Below are 23,295 nucleotides of genomic sequence, written 5' to 3' on the forward strand. Positions count from 1 at the left end.
TGTCTCATTCCAAATATAGGTTCTATGCTGGTGTAGAAAGATTTCTGGAAAGAAGTGTCAGCTTTTAATTGTGGCAGTGTAAAGGCGCTCCATAAAAGTCAAACCTTAACGGATTGTCTCTCTCCAGCAACCATAGTGCCATCTAGTGATCATGGTGTAATGGGGGCAGCTTGCACTTTAAACATTGTGTTGGGGCCAAGCTACATAGAACGGCTGTGCAATTAATATGGCTGACTAATCGATTTAACGACTTTTAGTTTTGGTGAGGAACCACATGTTTCAGTGTAAAGAGTGACTCTATTTGTGCTTAAAGGTTTCACAGCAATTGAGATTCCTCATTGAAGCACAGTTCAGTAACGCAACCAACACAGAATGTCTTAGATGCATATCAATATATATTTTCAGGATAATTTACGTAAAATACAATTTACAACATTAAGCATTGTAAGCATCGACAGCCAGATCCAAACCTGGTCATATACAATCTGTAGAATTGTCTCCAAAATCCTGTAGAGTTACATTTTCACAAACTACAACCATAATAAGTTCACTTCAAAGTATGGCAAGTACAACAAATAATGTGAAACACCAATAATGTGCCATCCAGGATATCTTACAAGTCTCTGTTGGAAACAAGTTTGGCTGCAAAATGTAACTATTTTCTCGTTCACGTCTATGCTGCCAAGAGCCTCAGTCTTCAGGAAACGCTCTAGACATTCTATGGTCTTGAGGTCTTAAATGTACAAACAGTTGTTTATGGACAATATTGATAATTCAAACACCTCCCATCTTAGTCTGAGAGATAGCTCTACCTTACTCATCTAAATGATTCTCCTACCCAAGTCGGTGCTGTACGCATTGCGATGATGATTACAGTGGCAAGTTAAACACAGTGAGGTTTACTGGGAAAGCAGCAGATACTGAAGGGAGGAGGAATCTTGGAGTTGAACAGTCCCATTTTGAATCTTCTGTCTACATCCTCTGAATCTCAAACAGGCGGACATCAGTGTCATACCAGATAGGAGGGTCCACATTGCTAGAAAAACAAGAGGTTAGTGTTTAGTCAATGTGAATAAACAATTGTTTGCATAATTCTCAGCTCTTATGGCTGACTCACCGCAAATAGACAACACCCCACATGTACGTGCGAAACCACATGGCAGTGCCTGCGTTGGCCTGATACTTTCTGATGAGGATAGGGTGAGGGACTGGGAGCAGGCCCACTAATGTGCCATGCTGGAGAAACTTCAGGATCTCTGATTCATCTGTCAGACCCCTGCAGTGAAACGTAAGCACATTTTAAAAAGGTAATATTTCAAAAAGACTTTTACATGTATATAGATATAGAATTGTTTACATACTTATCAATGCAGATCTTCTCCACCTGGGGAACTAGCACTTGTAGAAGTCGCATGATAGTCTGCAGAGGTAGTTTACACTTCCAGGAGTGGACCTGGGACAAAAAAAGGTAAATCCAGATCACGTACGCATTCTACCAAATGTCCAACATCGGATAAGGGCAAAAGAAGTTACTGACCCATTCTTGTGTGGGAGACCAAAATGATGTTGAAGATGCACTTGACAAACGTCTTCTCTCCATTTCTGATTCAGTGTAGAAAACATCCTGATAATGTGAAGAAATATATTAACTATTATGCATATGCTTTTAAACAAATGCATGCATACAAACACATGCACTTACTTCATTTTCTCGACCTGAGTTTGACTCTGTGTCACTGGTCCCGGCGACTGCAGTTTGGTCTGAGTGGGCTGTGTGTGTGGGGTCTCCCTTTGAAACTGACACCATGGTGCCATCCTCTGACACCTGGGACTTCTCAGTCAGTTTATCAATGCCTGCAGGAAGCCATGAATTGCAGGAAACCAATCACTATTTATATAAGTCTGGTAATTTTCTTTATTTTTCTTATTGTCAACAAATCCCATGAAAAGATCAGAATCAAGAAAGAAAATTGTCTGTGTATCAAAAATCTGATATACTGTAGCTTATTCCTCTGTGCCATAGTGCTAAAAACACATCAGTGAGCCACACCCTTGCACTCTGTGACATGTTTCTTCTTTAACAAGAATATAGGCAGTTTAGTTTATTTTGAGTTTAATTCTACACTCTTTTTCTGCTATAAATAGATGCTAATGCAACAAACCCATGGCTGAAAATAGCCCTACAACAAATAATTTTTTTACAAATGTAAGCATATATTTGTCAGTCCTCTTCGTTAGACAATTATAGTTATCTTCAGGTGCTTAAAGAGCCCCTATTATGCTTTTTTGGATTTGTCCCATCTTTTAGTGTGTTATATATATTTTGTGTATGTAATAGATATAGAATATAAATTACTTACTGAAAATGGCTCGCTGTTTTAAAATTCCTCAATTAATGATGTCATTGATTGACAAAGTCAGTCCAGTTTTTCAAATGTGCTGCCCATTGGTGCTGCCTGAGCAAGCACAGCCCGCCCAATGGCTTGTTTGAATTAGGTTGACCAATTACAACAGAGTGGGCCAGCTGACCAGCATGCATGTAAACCTATTCTAGGAGACCCTAAGAGTACAAATATGACACTGAAAAGGCGTATAATAGGGACTATTTAATGTACTGTATGCTTGTGTACATGACAAACATCTACCCCAAAGTCAAGAGATAGGAGTATTTTTTATAAAATATGAAAAGTACAGTAAGTTGACCAATGAGCTGAATTTACATTTAATCAGTAACATCCAAATTGATTCCAAATATAAGGTCTTTTACAACGTCTTTTTGCAAACTGCTGGCTAAAAAAGCTTACCAGAGCTGTACCCATTTTTAGATAATTGTACTGTAAATTACCATGGTGTATTATGGTATGTGTATTGTGTGATGTGTATTTTAATGTATTTCCATATATGTAGTGTATTGTGGTTTTATGATAGTGAAAGCTGTATATTTTTATTACACTGTACATGTAAAAGCCTGACTAGGGACAAGAGTTGGAAATTATCAATAGATTTAAACTCTCTGTGAAGCACATCAGTTTCATGCTCTGTATTGGAACTATGTAAAATTGCATCATCCCTATCAAATAAAATAACTTTCAAATTCAAATAGCATACAGAGTCAGTACCTGGTATTGCGACCAGACTGGTCTTCAGTGTACCAGGCTCTGCTGGCACAGCAGGGTGAGAGCCCTCCATGGATACAGTCTCCTGTGAGCTAGTGCGGGAAATTACATCTGGAGACTTCCTCTTCCTCTGCAAAGCCTTCTGGATGGAAGCAGGATCAGAGGGCAGGTTGGCCAACTGGTGGAACACATTACGTTTGCGGATGATAGCGTACACCAGGTTGCAGTTTCCTGGAGGTGAGAGAAAGAGGGACAGATTTACCAAATAAGCAAAAGTAACAAAGTTCCTTCTAATACCTTGATCTTGACTACACAAAAAAAGAGAAAGCAAATCCATATAAGCCCATAATTCTGTTACACATCAGCTTTCTCTTACCATCAAACTGGTACTGGATGATATTGTTGAAAGCCTCAAGAAGGAAGAACACAAGGTGATGGTTCTGGGCTACAGAGAACAGGAACCAGCTGGTAGAGAAGGCCTCCAGCAGGTGGAGCAGTTTATTGGCTGCCACCATGGACAGGCTCTTCAAATAGGGAGACACTGCAGAAAGAGAAATGTTAGGAAGATGATTGTGTACTTAAATAAAGAAAACTATAACAGGCATTTTTATTTTAATTAAGTGGCATCTTTTTTCTTATGAGATGTCAAAACTTTTAAGTAATTGATGTTGCAAATAAAATGTGTGCATTGCCAGACAGATGGCGCCAAAGCAATTCACCATTTACAACAATGGTGAGTAGGCAGTCAAACAGAGGCTGGAGACGCTGGTGGCCTGTGGTGATAATCTTGTGAAACACCTACAAAACAAACACAGTGACAGCTGTGAGCATTAACTGTATTTTAATTTGTCAGCAATAAAGAACATCATGATGTAACATAGTAGACACTCACCACTATAAGCAGGTCAGCATGAGTGCCTGTGAACACTGGGATGTCCATAGGCACATGGACGGAGTAGGGCTTATTCAAGCGCACGCCAAAGTTTCTCTCCCCGCTCAGCAGCAGCAAAATGAACACTCCAATGTGCATGAGTCCAACACGGGCTGCAGCCATAAAACACATCAAAAGATAAAAAAACGTATATGCATAGTAGTATGGGGTGCCGAATGTAAAAGTTTGGTTACAATTTTTTAGCTGATACATTTTCAACATTTAGCTCACTTTCCTCACATTTAGCACATTTTCCTCACATTTGAGACAGAAATTATATATATATATTATATCTAAATGTTAAATGTAAATGTTATATCTAAATCTAAATGTTATATCTAAATCTAAATGTTATATCTAAATCTAAATCTTAAATATATATCTAAATGTTAAATGTTAAATTTAAATATTATATCTAAATCTAAATCTTAAATATATATCTAAATATTATATCTAAATCTAAATCTTAAATATATATCTAAATATTATATCTAAATCTTAAATATATATCTAAATCTTAAATGTTAAATCTAAATGTTATATCTAAATGTGTCACCAAGTGTAAAGCTAAATATTTAGAAAATATTCAAATCCCCAAGGAAACCACGCCCACTGCGGTGGCTTCAAATCGCGCTGCACCGCAATTTTCAGTCAACACCTGTTGGTACAGTAAACTTAACTTATATCACAGAAATGTCTTAATATTTGTGTTTACTATAATGCCGTTGTTTTGTTTGACATATCCCCTTGTGTGTTTAACGTCCTTCACAAGCAATCTAGCTCACACACTGCAGCCGACATGTCATCTGAACAGGCCTCGCAGCACTGTAACTAGCTAAGTTAGCTAGGTCTCGCAATGCGAGACTGAACAGCAGTAGGCCTGTCACACTATAGCCACATGTAAGTAGTTTTCAATACTTTGGTTACATTACCGTGTTCTATTAACCTGAATTATGTTGCTATATTAGCTTGCGAAGGAGCTATCCGTTGCTAACGTTAATTTATCTCAAAAAGCTGAAACGTTAGCTAACTACTGCCAAGATATGATTTCACTAGAGACCAGAGAGGTATTGCAAGACTCGTCAAGTGTTGTCATGTGTTTACACTGTCTTACAATGAAACCATATCTTGGCAGTAACATTAGTTAGCTACTGCTTTTTGACATAAATTGGCTAGCTAACGTTAGCGTTAGCAACGGATAGCTACTTTGCAAGCCAATAAAATATAGCCTTGCCAAACAGAATTAAGGTTAATAAAACACGATAACTAGCTATGTAACCAGTATTACAAACTTCTTACAAGTGGCTGGATTGTGACATTTTAGTTGTGTTCGGATGAATATGTTAAATGCATAGCTGGACTTTAGCCATGCTGGGCTAATGTTAGATTGCTTGGGAAGGATGACGCTAGTCACACACGGAGATATGTAATTCAAACAACGGTATTGTGATTAACACAACTATTAAGGCATGTCTGTTATATACTGGTCGGTCAATAATATAAAAATACTGTAGATCAGTGCTTTCCAACCTTTCTGGTCTGAGGTTCCCCCACAGCCCGGTCATATAAACTCACATACCACCCCCCCCTATCAATTCCCAATGTGTTCACACTATTTATCATATTAAAGTGAATATTCTTACATTTTCATGCAATTGAACTGTAAACATTTAGGTTGGTTTGATCAGAAATTCTACTAACTAGACCTTTTACTTGAAGTGTGGTTAATGTTTCAAAAGTCATCCATTACTTTTAGCTAATCATTTCAACTGTTAGCTAAGTCAGTAGGCCACTTTTACCTATTTTTTTTCTACCACTGATTACTTCGCTGTATGTTTTAACATATGTGTTGAGCTGTTTTAGCTGATATATTGTTTTAAGTCAATCATAATTCAGTTAGTATTTTTGATTAGTTAAGCTGCTCCACAATCTTTCCAAGTACCCACTGGCTACAGCAGAGATACCCCTTGCTGGGGCATCACTGGGTGCAGCGCGATTTGAAGCCACCGCAGTGGGCGTGGTTTCCTTGGGGATTTGAATATTTTCTAAATATTTAGCTTTACACTTGGTGACACATTTAGATATAACATTTAACGTTTAGATATAAAAATTTGATTTAGCATTTAGATATATATTTAACATTTAGATTTAGATATAACATTTAGATTTAACATTTAGATATAATATATATATATATATATATATATAATTTCTGTCTCAAATGTGAGGAAAATGTGCTAAATGTGAGGAAAGTTAGCTAAATGTTGAAAATGTATCAGCTAAAAAATTGTAACCGAACTTTTACATTCGGCACCCCATATAGTAGAAGCTTGTTGGGTGCAAGAAAACTGATAACACTGGGACGTGACTCACACTGGTCAGCCCTGGCATCATTCAGGTAGAAGAGTATAGGAACCAGAATATCCAGCACATCACTACTCTTCAGGACAAAAAACAGGAACTTCTGTCGGTAGAACACAAACAAGATTTTGTTTAATAAAAGCACACACTCTTGATCAAAGAAACTCTTAATTTTAGTTCTTTGTTCTAACCTTGTTGAAGTCACAAAGCTTCCAGAAAAGAACCAACAGCTCTTGGTGGAACTGGATCTTCTTGGTAGAGTTAGGCAGGTAAGTCTGAGTCAAAGGGTTGGTCAGCAGACGAGCTAAGCCCTTCAGTACAAAGTCATAATCCTGCCATTGGAAAGACAGAAGGCGTCCTTTTGATATCTTTACAGGGAAAATCTTCATGTATTTTATAGAAATGATAATCGGCATACCTCCTCTCTGTGGATCCTTGACAAATAATTCACAAACAGGTTCTCAGGGCCTGCAGACTGCACAAAGAAAAAGATGTATTTGAATAATATTAAACACATTTTTGTTTATATACTGTCTGTTTATATAAGGGTGTTTATTGTGTAAATATAATATTGTAAATTCAATTTTTTCTATTTCTTATACTTTATGTATATTTTTTCTCCTATGTCTACTTAATGTGTATTTGTGTTATTCTGATGTGTGTACATTTTTCTTTTGAGCTGCTGTAGCACAGGAATTTCCCCAGTGTGGGATTAATAAAGTCTATCTTATTTTACATGCTATACAGTCATCGGGATTGATTTCTTTGAGCAGGTTTTGGTGTCCTGGTACCTCTTGTTCCTCCATGCTGGATGGGGAGGGGGTCCGGTGGGGAACTCCTCCGTCATGCTCCAGCGTCACAATGAGGATCTGTACAGCCTGCTCCACCAGCTGCTCCCGGTAGTCGGAGAAGAGCAGGTGGTTGTACGGGATGCCGTAGCCCACTGGATCATAGGCACACACCACATTCAGCAGAGAGGTGAACAGCGGCAGTGCATGTCTAGGGAAAAAGACATGAAGACCATGTTGGAGAATCGTGCAAGAATTTATCCATGCAAAACATTTTAATGAAAATTATAATATACTGTAATTTGTAATGAACTCTCATATTTTAGTCAATACAGAAATGTTATCAAAATGCATATGCGCATAATATCTACATTTATTTAAAATAATGTGTAAGCATAACATATAGAATCAGTAGATTGACAAAAAAAGATATCTTAACTCAAGCTCCACTTATAAGCTTTTATTTAGGAAATTTCATCCACATCTCACTGACAAGTGATCTACAAGCCATCTCCATGATCACTGAGCAAACTCAACTTGTGATGAAGACCATGAAATGTGGTTGTAAGCTGAAAAAAAAAACTAGTAAGTGGACCTTGGACCAGATTACTGTTTGTTTTTTTGGGTCAAACACCAACTCGTGCATACTCTGCCAAGGATAAATTAATGATTAATCATTAATTTATTAATTAAGCCAATCGCATTAATGTAATCCAATCAAAGTTTTACATCAGGTGTCATTAAAAAAGTCTAATAGAAATTCACTTGACGGTTGGATGGATGCACATCATCACATGCTTGTCCATATATCTGTGAATGTGCCTACATTTGCCCATTACCTATTTTCTGTGGAGCAGAAGAATGTCACCCAAGGGTTGAGGACATTGTTGTCCGATGAAGAAGGCAGGTACATGGCCTCAGAGAAGCAGGTTAGTAACAATCTCAGCAACTCTGTCCTGAAGAGGATCAGTGAAAAAAATGCATAGGGGGACAGAAAAGAGTAAAACACGTAAAAATATGAGAGTAAAGCATGTTAGTGCTACAGATGGTGCCAAGGCATGCACCTGGCTGACTTACCTATTCAGATCATGGATGTAGTTTAGAGGGGGCGACTGTGCAAAGCCCACCCCTGCCTCCCAGATGTATTCACAGCTGTCTATAGCCTGCATGTTCTCTACCGAGTCCTGGATGTGGTCGCAAAAACATCCATAAATTATTTTAATTAAAGTGCAGGATTAACATTTCTCAGAATATTTGTTCAATCACATGGGAAATTATCGTCTATACTTTCTCCAACAAGTCCCCTAACCTAAATGACATATTAGGCTGTTTAGTACTGTAGTCTAAGTGTTCTCTGATCTGTGTAGTAGAGGTATAGTTTAGTTTTGGCAACTAAGTGACTTTTTCTGAAAAAGTCTCACTTTTTTTAACTTCCTTTAGGAACTGTATCTGATCGTTTTTTCCATGATCCAGTATAGCGAGGAAACTGATGGTGAAATAATGAGCAGCATAGTATATTACAGTTTACTAGGGAAGTTTAAACACCCAAAGAGCATTCACTGTAAATAAAGTTTCAGTCTGACGTGCAACATTCCTGTCTTGCTCATGAGGGATGAGCGATTCATTCTGGTGAGACTGACAGGGTTTCATCAGTCATGATCTCTTTCTAGTCTTCATGGAAACTACAGTGACAGGTTAGTTGGGCAACGGTATACCCGGAAGAAGGAAACAGTGCTCAAAAAAATATCTTTAACGATCAAAATAGTTGTATATTAGTAGTAAATAATAGTATTAGTAGAATGTTTCCATTTTTCCAACCATTTTCCAGCTATTATCATAATGTGTCAGCAATTATTAATTTTGCTGAATGGTGATGAGGTGACTACACTTGCATAAGTGACAGGACACTGGGTACTCACGGGGCCTCTCCTATGGCTGTGCACCGTGAAGTCAGGACAGAAGAGCAGGTCAGCGATAGCCAGGAGCAGCGACTCGGCCAGTGGTCGAGCTCCGTCATCATCATCCAGCTCATCTGTCTGGAAAGGATGGACATAATGTATGAGACTAGATTCAGATGATAACTATTATTCTTTAGCATTCATTGAAAGAAATTACTTAAATTGTAAAATGGAAAAAGTGTTCATGGCCTGGAAGCAAAGGGCTCAGTACAGCTGATATTTCCTGCTTGCTCTACACCTCCTAACATCTGGAATGAGGAAACCAATTTAGCTGATCAACTGAGTGAATGATATGTGTTTAAACCTCGAATTAAGATTTCAGCAACACTGTGTGATAAAAAGTGTTAGGAGGAGTGATTAAAACACCTGTCTTCATGGTTTTTGCAAGTAGGTTTTCATTTCCTGCGCCCACTCACCCCAGCCCGCCCAGCACCAGGCACGGTCGACCAGAAGAATCCTCTCCAGTCCTGGTCCTCAAAGATGTAGGGAAGGATGCGACTCAGGATGCGTGTGCAGTTCAGGATCACCTGCTTCTCCCTCTCTGTGGGGCAACCAGACTCCGCACCCTGCACCAGCTTTTCCACGGCCTGAGGAGAAAAGAAAGATGATCAGGAGGTACGTGAGAGTGAGCATGTGCGGTATGGAAACCAATTTTAATAGTCCAATTTTCTACAACCCTGCTTCCTATTTTCTTACTGTTGCTTTCAGTTGCAGTCGGTTAATGAGGAATTACCCAGTCAACATGCACAGTACCATAACAAGCACCTTAGTTTTGTTTCATTACATCCACTTATAATATCATATTCTTTCACTATACCATCAACACTATGACACTAATGATTTTGTTTGTGGAGAACAAAGATACCAATAAACTGCAGCATCTCATAAATTGTTCATTGAAGTACTTAATATCATTTACACTGGGAAGTACACTGATGTCTACATGATATGGGGACATATTGAAGATTTACTTTTGAAAACTACTCATTATCTAAATGTAATCAACAGCATGGAGCAGACTGGGTTTAAAAATAGGTAACAAATCACTTTGAATCAGCTTCAGGGGCTCTCGTCTCATTCTCTGTATTTAATTAGGCTGTAAGTACCCTGTACTGTATGTCTGTTTAGTTTCTGATAGGCGGCTTCAAACGGAAGCTGGTACCAAGAGACGGGAAGTGAAGGGAAAGGAAGGGGAGTTGACTCACTTATTCCAACATCTGAGAGCATGAGGCAGTGCCTTGCTGACAGACTCCTGTGCTGTGCTCGAACAAACAACATTCCATATTCCATGATGCTGCCTCAAAGCAAGGAGTGTCCCTGTGCAATCACATCTCATAAACAAGTTTGTATTACACAGATGCATTAACAGTTCATACAGTGTGTACCTTATAGCAGAGGGTTGCTAAATTGGAGGGGGACTCCTCTCGAACAGCTCTTATCTCTGCAGCTGGCACCAGAGCAAAAACATCCTGGACCGTGGTGGTGGTGTCTGCCCAGAACTGGTCCCAGAAGGCATCGTCTGTGGCTTCCACTGGCTGTAGAAAATATGTTTAGTTTTCATTCCCATATATCTGAGCCTAATGGAGCATTTCATGGCATTGAGATTTGAAATACAATGACCTGATTAATCTTGCATTGCATTCAAATATAATGTTGCACTTTTTCATCATAACGCATACAAGGTTGTTTGGTCTTCTAGCTCATCCAAGGCCTACCTAATGGCAATGTAAACACAACCTCAATTCTAGCAGCAGTGAGAAAACATTATCTGGCACACAGGTCTAAGCACAGTCCACCTGCCGCATCTGCAAACGTGGTCACAGCCAATCTACGTCATCAGTTTTGATTTAGCTACGCCATTGCTTGTTTTATAATTAAAAAAAACTAATCATTAACAGCCAGAATAAAGAAAAATGATGGTATTCCGCATCGCAGAACCAACCATTATTTAATCCATGACAAATACGACATATTGGAGTAGCCTACAGTGCATGCAGCCTTTCTACACCGACCTTATAAACATTTCGATTATGCTAAGTAAATGATTGTGAGTATAAAAACGCGCATGCAACATGAGACTTTTCGCTTATTGGTACCACATCATCCGCGTTATCTCATCTCCTCGGTGATGCTCTCCGGCGCGCTCATCGACACACTATCTCTCTATTTAATCCTTTATTCGGCTGTATGGACGCGCATATACCTGTGTTTTGGTTGTCAGCTGAATCACTGCTTTCCTGAAGTTCAATTTTGAGTCGGTGCTGCCCATTGCGATTATTTCCCTTTATACTAACAGGACCGCCGCTGCTGAGGATCCCTGGTTAATCTCACCTCAGTCCTTCGCTTGAGTCATTGGCGGAGGCGTTTTTTTTTTTTGTTTTTTTTTACTCTATTGGCTGGCTGGACTTGCTGCACTATAGGGTGTAACTTCCGGGTTGTGAAGCTGTCAACCATTCAGTCAGATTGGATGTTTTGTTCCAGCATTTTTACCTTCAGTATAGGCTGAAGACTCTATAATTTGTTCTAATTTCCTTAGGATGGACATTTTTCCAGACTTTGTTATAAAATAGCCATAACGGTTTTATGGGGAGATGGGCTGCAGCTCACTTTCTGTTACATTGTAGATCTGTTTTTTATGAAGACACAGTTCGATATTTTCAAATAATTACATTCAGTTGCAATGTATTGAATAAAACCGTTGTTGCAAACAGCGACATCTTTTGGGGAAATTAACATTGTCATACAGGAAACAATATTTGTCGATTACTGTCAAATTAAGACAAATTAAATTTGTATAGCAGAAACCAATTAATAAACGCATGGTACTAAACTAACAATTATCAATCAAGTTAATTTAGCAGCTTTCTTATACTGCACTGCAAAACGTGCATCGCTGTTATTATATGATGCCTTTAAGTGCTGCTCGTAAGCCCCTACTTTCTTTCCGAAATTATCTTACCCGTATTGCATACGTGTAACCTATAAAAAAAAAAGTAATGGTCTTCATCATTTCAATTACCATTATGGTCATCATGCCTATGGCGATCGCTATCTTTTCCATCTCTGATGCCACAGAAAACTCTACTCTGATTGTCCAACTACTAGCACAACATGCAAATGTATTTCCCGACAGCATGTAAAAGCACCATTAGCTAATAGTCTTCGCGCAGCCGCATTGCCATGTAAACACAACTGCCGCGGTTGGCTGTGGTTTTAACTGTGCCTATTATAGCTAGCTAGCTAGGTTAAACTAAAATAGTTAAACTAAAAGAGGTGTAATTTTACTCGGGCTTTAGCTCTGGCTCTGAGATTGTTACATTGTTATCAAAGAAACAAGGCTATTTTTCTGCAATATGTGCTGTGGTCAGCTAATTAGGTGCATCAGCTAAGAAGATTAGCTAGCTAGCGGTGACGTTAGCTTGTAACCTAACGTTAGCGTTTGTGACTGTCTTTTTAACTAACCTCGCTAGCTTAACGCTAGCTCGGTCTTTATGCAAATTAATAGCCAGTTACCTTAAATTGTCTGTGTAGTTAATTATAACAGATTATTATTTTACTGTTGCCAAAATGGTTAATAGTATCACATCAATATTCAACATGATTGGCTAGTCAGGAAAGATTAGTTTGCTAACTCAGGTGATAGGCCATCGGTCGACAGGAAACAAGCTAACGTTAACAAGTCGTCAACCGGTCGGGTCCTCCAGTCTGGTCAGAACATATACAAAGGAAACTCGTCGAGATTGAGTTAGTGTCATCATATGTTGACTGAAAACAGGTAAGCGAGGCCTACAATACAAATATGTAACGCTAACTGATGAGATATTGCTCGAAACAAATGTTGGAGTAGCGTTACTGTGCAGCAGCCATCTAAAAATGTTGATTACCCTAGTATGTAACAAATGATCGGTGGTTACACATGCGAGCAGCAGTGTGATAGTATATATATGGTATATAATGTTTTCTCAGTTAGCCTTTTAAAATAATACCAGATTAGTAAACAGAATGTGCCTTTGTAACATTGGATGAAACTATTGCATTAAAGATCAGCCACTTTTTTCTACAACAGTCGAGAACCCTTTTGCAATTATGTAAGCACATAATGTAATCTGAAAACTGCTGCCCTGATTAAAAAAACAATGCAACTGATCTCAGCTGGTATTCTGTCTGTAATGGAGTGGAATGGAAATTTCTAAGTGACCCCAAACTTGTGTGTATGCGCCCTATAGCTATACTATATATATATATATATGATATATATATATATTTATATTTGTGTGCGTTTTAAATGCCTGTATTTGTGTTTGCACCCAAACAGGAAACGGCAGCGCAGCGGTGGTGATGAGGAGAGTGGCCACCTGGTGCCTCAAGCCAAAAGGCAGAGCAGAGCTCATCCTCTCTCTCCTGAGCCAGGCCGAGATGCGTGGGACTCTGAGGTACAAACCGCTGTCAGGGGAAATGACATAGTAATACTGAAGAAACTGTAGGCAATCTGAGCAAACAGTTGACCTTCACTAACTTTTCATAAGCAACATTTTTTGGTAGATGTTGACACGATTGACTTTGTCCAAACCCCAAAAAAAAGATGAATTGTTGCCTTATTAGCTGCTGGTCACAGTGAGCTCACAAAGAAATGGGTAGTTATGAGATATATTAGTCAAGATTGCAACTGGATCTCAGGTGTCAAATAGTAGTAGTGAGAAATAGGATTTTAAAATGGCATCTTGTACCTTAATATTATCCCATCTGTTTTTACTACTTTTTACTGTCTGATTGGGTAAAGACCTTAAAGACTTGTATCAGGAAAAATGCCCACACTCGCACACTGACATTCATACATTACCATTTTTGCCAAATAATCTTACCTAAATATAGATTGTTTAGGAGATCACTTTCATGCCAGGTCCCACTCTCAACAGATGGATGTAATAGTAGTTTATATTTTGAATTCATACTCAAATTACTATCTACTATTGCTCACACCACAAGTTTGATTGAAAGCAGACTGAGACCCCCATTTCTAAGCCATCTCGGTAGAGAGACAGCTTTCAAACCAGCATAAACAAACTGAACAATATCGAAAGAGTTTGATTGAACTGCACCAAACCGGGTAGGCGACAAAGCACCCTTTGCCTATGTTCTATTTCGAGGCATCATGGCTAATGACTTTTGTCTACTTTTGGCGTGCTTTACCCCAAAGCATTTCAGTTGTAAGGCTTTTAATTTATCTAGACAAAACAACCATGGATTTTGACATTCATATCTCCAGTAGCTAGCACATAACATAATGTTGACATCTGCTTTTCAGTCCTCCAACAGTGAGAGCAGCAGCAGCAGCATCAGCAGTCCAGAACATGCGGCTGGGAGCTGTAGCAGTCAGTGTGTTGTGGGCCCCTGCAGTCCCCTCAGCTCAGGGGACTCCCCCGAACTGGCCCGCCCTACAAACCTGGTCTCCTACCTTCAGATCAACCGCATCCTGAAGCATGCCCACTTCCAGAGCCTGCAGAGCCGATGTCAACTTAGAGACACATGACAACCTAATGTCTCTCTGTCGGCCACCAGAGGACCAAGTCCCTGAGGGATGCCAGAGCACCACATGCTGATTCACTTCACTCAGCTCTTCCCATCTCCAGTTACTGTGATATCTTGCAGCTCTACATATCTGTGGATAGAGACCAGCTCCTGGTCAGGTATCTGGAAGGGGGGGGGTTCATTATTCAAATAAATCAAAACTGATAATCATTTTAGCAATAATAACTGTGTGATCAACTTAAACATTTTTTGTGATCCACCTGATTTCTGACCAGTCTGGTTTACATGCTGCTCTCAGAGCCTTATTGTGACTGATTGATGATGGTGATGAATCCCTGTGTTTTGTCTTAAATGTTGTATGAAAACAGTGCTACTGAAGCTGCAGAAATGGCACCAAACACAATTTTAGGCCGGTCAGTGTGACTCGTTTAGTCTCATAGTAGGGTACTTGGGTTGTATAATGCTGAATCTGATGTCTGTGTAAGTACATGGACCAGTCTCAGGGAGGATTTGCACTTGTCTTGGACTGCTCATTTGCTTTCATGTTCAGACAGGGACTCCTTTACAGGGACCTGTAGAAGCCATGGTGTTCCCTTGGCCAAGGAGGTTTTGAGGTTATGTTTTCTGTCCTTATTTTGTTAGTTTATTTAGATTTAAGTTAATTTTAGTGGAAAGTCAGGCGATGGAAGAAGGGTTTCGGTTTTAGCCCAGTTTGGATTTCATAATACTGCAAGATTGGAAATTTTGAACACTTGCTAATTTTCCATCAACTACTGCACATAATTGGATATATAAAAATGTGGCTCATTTATCCTATATTTAACAATTATTACAGTATGGTTATTATTCCTGATGCAGATAAGCATTTTATGAACATAGTTGATTATTAAAGTATTTTGCAGCCTTGGCAGTGGGATGGATACTGTAGGTGTTGCTATCTAGCTATCATTTTTCCTGATCATGGAATATACCGATTATTTCACGATCTCGACATAAGAATCCCTGTGTTCTTGTGATCACTTAGGTTTGACATAACATAACCCCTCCAGTCATGATCATTAAATAACGCTGTAAATTGCGACATGGGGATAATCCTCTATAATCAAATGTCACTGCTAATATTTGACATCAGAATTTAACTATTCTTATAAACTGATGCAATTACAACTAAAGAGAGAGTGCATGTAATATTACCAGGCCCGCCCAATGTATCGATATTGTGATATGAGACTAGATATCGTCTTAGATTTTGGATATCATAATATGGTTTTGTCTTTTCCTGGTTTTAAAGGCTGCATTACAGTAAAGTGATGTAATTTTCCAAATTTACAAGACTGTTCTCACAATTCTATGTTTTGCCTTTAACCTCTTGGTCATTATATTCACATTATTGATGATCATTTATCTAAAATCTAATTATGAAGATATTTTGTGAAAGCACCAATTGTCAACCCTACAATATCGTCGTAATATCGACATTGAGGTATTTGGTCAAGAATATCGTGATATCTGGTTTTCGCTGATTTTCACGTACTACCTCTATCACTACCACTGGCATTCCCCTTATAGGGAGTGAGGGTGCACCTGGCGTTGTCAGCAGTTATTAAAGTTAACATAATGGACACAAAGCAATTTCAGGTAGACATTATCTTATTTGTATGGATTATAGATCATTATCTGGCATTACTTTTCTAATCATCAGAATACAATTTGATTAATGTCAAAATTGATCATGATAACAAAGCTTACTATGTCGAGATCATTAGAGAATCATTTAGAATATAGTTTTTTTATGAGATTAGGTCAAATAAATTAAGCAGTTAAAGGTGATAAAGTAACCTTAACTTCTCAATTTGTCTGACGTACACTCATAATCAAATCTCATTGTTTTATCATGATCACAAAGAGAAAACAAAACGACGGTGACACCCATAAACTCTACAACCTCCCATACTCCTTTTAGACTTTCTTGATCTTTTTTTGATTGTGTGGAGGGCTGTTTGATGTGGCATTTGAGCATGTAGGAAAATGTAGTTCTTTCTGTCGGGAGGGGGTCACAGTAAAGCCTTTAGGAACAAAAAGACATTCCTTAGGCTTTGTTTGCAATATCACTGGAGCCACTAAAATGCTGTTTTATTTGCAGACAAGCCTTTGTGCCTGTGCACTAGCATTTAATGGTTGCTGTATGTGTGTCCCTGTGCACTAACCATCCAGGTACAAGCACTCACCCTACGGCTGTGCGTCTCTCCTTTTTCTTAAAGCGGGATTGGTTTCACTGCTGAAGCCTCGTCCCAGGAGGAAGCTCGGCTGTTTTAGTTTTCTCAGACTAATGTGTCAGCAATGAAAGCATTTTGAAGAAGTGGTTTTTTTTTCAATGATATATTTTTTGTATTTAGTAGTGTACATGACATTAGCCTGCCATTGACTCTTTTTTTCTTGTAAATACCCCTTCATTTCAGAAATAAAAATTGTTTTTGAACAAAGGCATTATTTACTCTTTTTTTTTTTATTAAGCTACATTTAGCCTTTAAAACAAAGTGTGTGTGTGTGTGTATGTATGTATATATATATATATATATATATATATATATATATATGTATATATATATATATATATATATGTATATATATATATATATATATATATATATATATATATCTATCTAACATGGTGAAGGATCTGGAAGGTTCTGGGTCTAATCATACTGTTCCTCTGAGAAAAATACCTGGCTTTGCATGCTATGTACTGTATGTTCAAACAGGAATCCCCTCCATCCCCATATCCTCCCTTTTTCATCCAAATGGCCAATAATGAATGACTCCCCATGCATTAAGACCATCATTTTAATGAGATATGACCTGTGTCTAAGCGAGGAGCAGTGAAAGGTTTCTTTAATTAGCACACTACATGTCCTTGTCTTGTCACAGACACAGTAACAGATTACATACATTAATGCACCACACGTAACCACGGTTACCTCGCCGGCCACTGTAGGTCCTCATTACTCGCCTCCTTTGATTCCCTCGCTCCACCTCTACTAAGTTAGAGATTACTTTTTTTTTCCCCCAGGTGCATGCCTTCTCATTATCTTGAAACATGCAGTACAGCGACATATCGAGAGGGACAATTAGTGATTTGTAACTGAACCTTTCATCTTAGCACCATCTGAGGTATGTTTGTTATGATGAGCAGCCTTTTGTATCTTGAAGCACACATCACATTAGAGCCAGGCAAGTGCTGTGTAATTAAGGCGGTGAGGATGCAATTAGCATCTTGGATAGATATTTTACTGGATAATCTAAATTTCTGTTTGAGAAAATCTTTAGCGCATATTAAAGAAATAATTTATCCCAAAATGCAAATTCAATGAAGCCTCAATAGTGCCCTATTAGTTAATTTATATATGTTATATATATAGTATATATATATATATATATATATATATAGTTACCAGAGTATATATATATATATATATATATATATATATATATATATATATATATATATATATATATATGTGTATGTGCTCTGGTAACTTATGCTGTGGTAAAAATCAGTTTTCAACAAGGAACATACTAGATATATGTATGTCTGTTTATACAGATATATCTGTATAAACACTTGAATTCTTTTGCATGCACTGTTTAAAATGGCAACCTTTTTAAGGTGTAAAAACATCAACGCTTTACTAGAAAAGATAGATACATGTGAATGCATGTACTGCCACAGTTTGAGTAGACACAAAATAACGATAAGTTTTTATTTATACAGGACAAAGAGTAAAAAGTCATTGATACAAGCACTTGTTAAGCTCATGCATAGTGTATTTTCTCAACAGCAGATGTTCTGAGTCCAGATGTTCATGAAAAGAGCAGTAGAGGGCAGCACATACTGAGTGTTAGCTGGACACAAACTGTATTCCTTTGCAGTCTGCATCTCATAAAAGCTGGGGGAATTCTACAACAGGGTCAAAACGTGTTGGCTATGTAGAAGATATTTATCTTTAATCAGTTTACACACACACACACACACACACACACACACACACACTAACACTGTCCTTTCTGGGCAGCACATAGATATGAAGGTTGGTGGTGATAAATGGCTCATATCAGTTGAGTGGAGAGGCAGGAGAGAGTTAAATGAACTGTCCTTGTTCTAGGGTCTATGTATGTGCATACATTGTTATATTTTTACTGTGGCCAGCGAAAAAAATCTGGGTTAGTCTTTAGTTTCCTTTTCTTTGTGTCCTCTCTGCTAAGATTCCCATCGCTCCTTAAAGGCAAAAGCATAATGAACATCAGCTACACTCAACAAACAGACAAGCAGACAAACTGCACCATGTTTTAGATTTATCACTGTCTGATTCATCTTCAGCTTCGAATAGAATAATCTCAAACAAAAAGACAAACTGGTGCGTCTTTCAAGTGTGAGTGGCTTTGGTATATTAAAATATGGAATGTTTCAGGGCTAAAGGAGCCTGAGAAAATAAAGCAATAGCGAGCTAAAGCTGATCTGGTCACCCTTGCTTCTCTTTGCCAGACTTTGGCTAAAATGTATTTGGGCAGCTGTTGCCTAGCATGAGATGGTGATTGGGTTGGCATCAAGTATACAGCTTTCCCTCGCCAGCCAACACAAACATCTGCTTTGCCTCCCCACCACTATTTCGCCAAACATCAAACAACAAAGCTTGCCTGCTCTGCTGCCCCCATGGCCATCCGAAGAATTAATGACCAACCAAGCAAATTAGCAGTGCCCTATTGCCCCGGCCTAGCTGGAGCAGGGAATGGGGAAAGCAGTGGCCGGCAAACAAGGAGAGGGAAGGGTTAGTGGGTCAGGATGATGAAGTACTTCACAGGTCAGGAATTAAGATTCAGGTGATATTGGGATGTTTAATGCATTTATGCAAATCCTTTTGTCATCCTGCAATCGACCTTTAGCATCACTTTTACAGCCATGTTGACAGATTAAACTGTTCTTTCTTGATTTGTGATAGATGTTTTGTGTTTTCTGTGAAAGTATACACTACTACTTTCTACATTTGGCACTTAATCTATAGTGGCAGAGCAAGCCAGTTGACTAAAGTTGAGGACAGAGGTTGTTAAAATACAAAATGTATGGCTATAAAGGCACAGCACTCGGAATGAAACAACCTGCTCTTGAGTAAAAACAAAAACAGAGGAGGATCTTTTTGCTTCTCTTCTATGAGCCAACCTACTGTACACTGCTCATGTGAGTGCTCACTCTTTCCCCAACTGTTGCTGTCAGGGTGTGGAGAGTAGGACTGGGTTATCTCACTGACTGTAGCCTAAACATGCAGCCCCAATGCAGCTGAGAAACAGTCGACATTTCCCTAAGAAAAAGAAAGCAAACAGTCCAGCCACTCTATAGAGCTGTCTGCTGTTTGAATGCTTTGAACGGACTGAGCAGAAAAGTAAGATAACCGACAGGCTCGGCATGCTTGGGTCAGTGTCTCCAGTTCCACCTTATGGCTTCCCTATTCAACTTCACACAATGCGCTCCAGAGACAATGTACAGTAGACTGTTTTCATTGCACAACAATGTTACAGTGAAGGCCCCGATCAATCATAATAAATGTTCACCCCAGAAAACAGAAAGAAATGCTCTGAACAGTTTCTCGTCCCACGTGTGTGCCACAATCGTTCCTCCTTTTATGGTTGCTAGTGAGAAGATACACACACCCTGTCTTGTATTTGGAAAATGAGATGTTTAGTGGGTTCAGTTTTGCCCTGTTCATCCGTCAACACTCACAGGCTTTCAACCCAGAGAGTGCCGGATAGAAGAAGTGCAATAGTTTAGAGTGAGTCGTGCTAAGTGGAACTGTTTAGGGTCGGCTGGGTAGAGCATGCACTCAGCGCACCACCATATAGACCGCTGTTTTCTAAATGGCCCCTATTAACTGAATGGGAAAAGGCTGCACTCAGGCCGGTGTTGTTAGCTCAGAGAGGACAGGCTACATGGCTCACACAGCCTGGTGTCGTCTCCACACGGCTGACCTGCCACACGGGCATGTTTCATCACCAGAGGACTGATGTGGCGCCGCTCACAACCACCAAGGTGCAATTTGTTGCATTTGGACTATAACTGTCAGGAAGAGATATACCCTCACTTAAATAGCTGCCCATAATCTGCCCCTCTCCCTGTATTATCCTAATTGAACCCATGGGCAGCCAACACCATCAATAGCTGAGCTCATCTGCAAATTAATAAAAGATGGGCCCTCACCAAATCTATGCTTGTGATAAAGCTTGAAGCTACTTAGACACACAATAAAGGACTGAGTGTTTGTGATTGTTATTTTCAAAAGAAATGGAAGCACAATAAAATGTTCTCATTTTGTTTTTCAGCAGTGATGAGTTCTTATGGCTCCCGCGGTCATATGTGTATTCCCAACAAGCCTCTCTTTCTCCTTCCCTTTCTCAATGGAAATGCTTAATAAAACCATCAAAAGCCATTGACCTAAACACGCTTTTGCAATCTACCCTGTAATGTGGTGATGTTAGATCAGTGGCCACAGGGCTTTGAGGTGTTTATTCTAACTGATTCAACAGGTGATCACAGAGCACAATGTTTTGTTTTTGCCTTACTGCTGAGGATTGTGAAGCCACATATTCCTTGCTCATGACTGAGACATGCCGGCACCATCAACAAGTGCCACATCAGCACAAGTACAGGGGGGGCTTTTGACTTTGTGTTTATTTTGACTGTCTGTACTGATGCCCAGCGTGAAGTGGGAGTCAGTGAAAGAGGTGGTCCTCATAATAAGACTTAGATCTTAATAACAGCAAATCCTGGAGGACACTAAAAAAGCAGCCAGCGGTTATTAAAGACATCTATCATGTCTGTTGGGCTAGTAGCCACTCAGTCACCATCCCTTCCTCCTCCTCCTCCATTGATGATAAACATGAAACCAATGCCGTGGTGACCAAACTTTATTCTGCTTTCTCCTTTTTCTCTCCCACACAGCTTTTTCTCGTGTAGCACAAGGCCCTTTGTTTTCACACACACAAAAAAACCCAAGGCAGACTTTCAAAGACTGCAACCTCCTACTGTTCCTCCAAAAGGAGGGCCAAGCCCAAAGTAGCATCACACTCTGAAGGAAGGCGGGACTCCTCCAATATCAACACAACGTACCTGGTGTAGAGTGCACCTCAAAGCTTTTGGGCTGCTCATGGGCTTATTTTACAGCACAGTCAGTGTACACTGATGAAAAAAAATGCTTGGGACATAAAGAAAGGAATGCTGTAAAAGCTGGAGGGCCATGACAACTTGATGAGCCATCAAGATCGACTGTGAACAACCTAGAAACATGGAGAGAAAAGGCTGACATCACAAAGCTCTGGTATATGGAGTCATGGATATATGGACAACATAGAAAAACAAACTGACCCTCCAGAGAAAACAGTGAGTAATCCTTAGACAGAGTATTGTTTGAGCATGCATATGATTGTTGAACTTCCTCGATGCCACAGTGAATGATGGTGCACACACACTTTGCTGGACTAGTTACAAAGTGGGGGGTGTAAAAACATGAGTAATCATCAAACCAGAAGGGAAACAAGTTCCCATAAACATTATTCACAAAGACAAGCCTTTTCATCCATAGAGGTGTTTGAGCTTTAGTAACGCGCACAAAAAAAAAAGATTGAAAACGTTTGGAGAGCGATTCTCATCTTTCCAAAAGACACAGGCTGCTTAAGGCACTATATGCTGCAAAAAGGCTGATACTATGTTGGATTTGTAAGTAGAGTTGGAATAAGTGCATTTACTCAAATACTGTGGTTGTTTAATTTTACTGGCACTGTGAATATGTTTTCACTTTGTGAGACTTTATTCCACTAGATTTCAATGGAAAATATTGCACCTTTAAAGGCACTCTACTGAATTTAAATTGTAAATGGACTGCATTTATATTGGCCTTTCTACCTTACCAGACAAAGCGCTTTTCAATTATCTTCTCATTCACACACACACCAATGGTGGCGGAGCTGCTATGCAAGGCTCTGGCTTGCCCATCGGGAGCAACTTGGGATTTAGTGTCTTGCTCAAAGACACACGCAGGTAGGAGGAGTCAGGGTTCGAACCACCAACCTGTTGATTAAAGGACGATCCACTCCACCTCCTGATCCCCAGCCGCCCTTTTACTTATTAAGTTCAGTTTAGTCATCATAAGAAGTACTACTCAGTCTGTGAAAACAGTTGTATAATCGTGTTTCCTGTGGTTTTAGAGGGAGCTTTCTGAAGTTAGAAAAAATAACCCTGATGATATCAGACGCTGTTGAGTTGCATTAAAGGCAATGTAGTTTTTGGAGTTTGGGCCATACTAGGAATTAAAGATGATCTATTATATAGCATTTACATGTTCATGCTTGTATTTTGTGTTCCTATTTACATACTTTAATGTTCAAAAAACGCTTTATCTTTCTCATACTGCCCATGGCTGCTGCACCTGAATTCACCCTCTGTATGATACACTCTGTTGGAGTGCCTTAGCCCCCCTTAAGAAAAAACGGAAACGTAAAAGCATAATAGTTCACCTTTAAAAGCCTCTCCTGTTTTAATGTTGCCTTTTTTATCTGTCTCTTCTGAA

The 23,295-nt window shown here is 39.1% G+C and overlaps 2 protein-coding genes across 2 annotated transcripts; one reads left to right on the forward strand and one right to left on the reverse strand.

The window, feature by feature from the left end:
- Nucleotides 1-377: 377 nt before the first annotated feature.
- Nucleotides 378-11,506, reverse strand: hid1a (HID1 domain containing a). Its single transcript, XM_078270274.1, has 19 exons — nt 11,358-11,506; nt 10,540-10,689; nt 9,571-9,741; nt 9,116-9,232; nt 8,274-8,380; nt 8,036-8,152; nt 7,200-7,407; nt 6,827-6,883; nt 6,600-6,740; nt 6,421-6,511; nt 4,009-4,160; nt 3,836-3,914; nt 3,493-3,657; nt 3,120-3,347; nt 1,703-1,854; nt 1,538-1,624; nt 1,362-1,453; nt 1,118-1,276; nt 378-1,036 (listed from the first exon to the last, which is right to left on the reverse strand). The coding sequence occupies exons 1-19, from the start codon at nt 11,421-11,423 to the stop codon at nt 973-975; spliced, it is 2,403 nt and encodes an 800-aa protein (XP_078126400.1). The 5' UTR covers nt 11,424-11,506; the 3' UTR covers nt 378-972.
- An 824-nt stretch (nt 11,507-12,330) lies between these two features.
- Nucleotides 12,331-17,170, forward strand: LOC144530236 (protein VCF1). The gene is made up of 3 exons (XM_078269720.1): nt 12,331-12,929; nt 13,470-13,587; nt 14,460-17,170. Exons 1-3 carry the CDS (start codon nt 12,913-12,915, stop codon nt 14,682-14,684), a joined length of 360 nt encoding a protein of 119 aa, XP_078125846.1. The 5' UTR covers nt 12,331-12,912; the 3' UTR covers nt 14,685-17,170.
- Nucleotides 17,171-23,295: the final 6,125 nt, after the last annotated feature.

The sequence above is a fragment of the Sander vitreus genome, chromosome 15 (genome assembly GCF_031162955.1).
Source record: "Sander vitreus isolate 19-12246 chromosome 15, sanVit1, whole genome shotgun sequence".
Lineage (NCBI taxonomy): Eukaryota > Metazoa > Chordata > Actinopteri > Perciformes > Percidae > Sander > Sander vitreus.

Excerpts from the sequence above, each read along its gene's own strand:
- hid1a (XM_078270274.1), bottom strand. The coding sequence starts at position 11,423 with ATGGGCAGCACCGACTCAAAATTGAACTTCAGGAAAGCAGTGATTCAG. Across the intron at positions 9,742-10,539 it reads TAGCAACCCTCTGCTATAAG|GCCGTGGAAAAGCTGGTGCA; the intron begins GTACACACTGTA and ends TTTTCTCCTCAG. Across the intron at positions 6,884-7,199 it reads CCAGCATGGAGGAACAAGAG|TCTGCAGGCCCTGAGAACCT; the intron begins GTACCAGGACAC and ends TTCTTTGTGCAG.
- LOC144530236 (XM_078269720.1), top strand. Across the intron at positions 13,588-14,459 it reads GAGATGCGTGGGACTCTGAG|TCCTCCAACAGTGAGAGCAG; the intron begins GTACAAACCGCT and ends TCTGCTTTTCAG.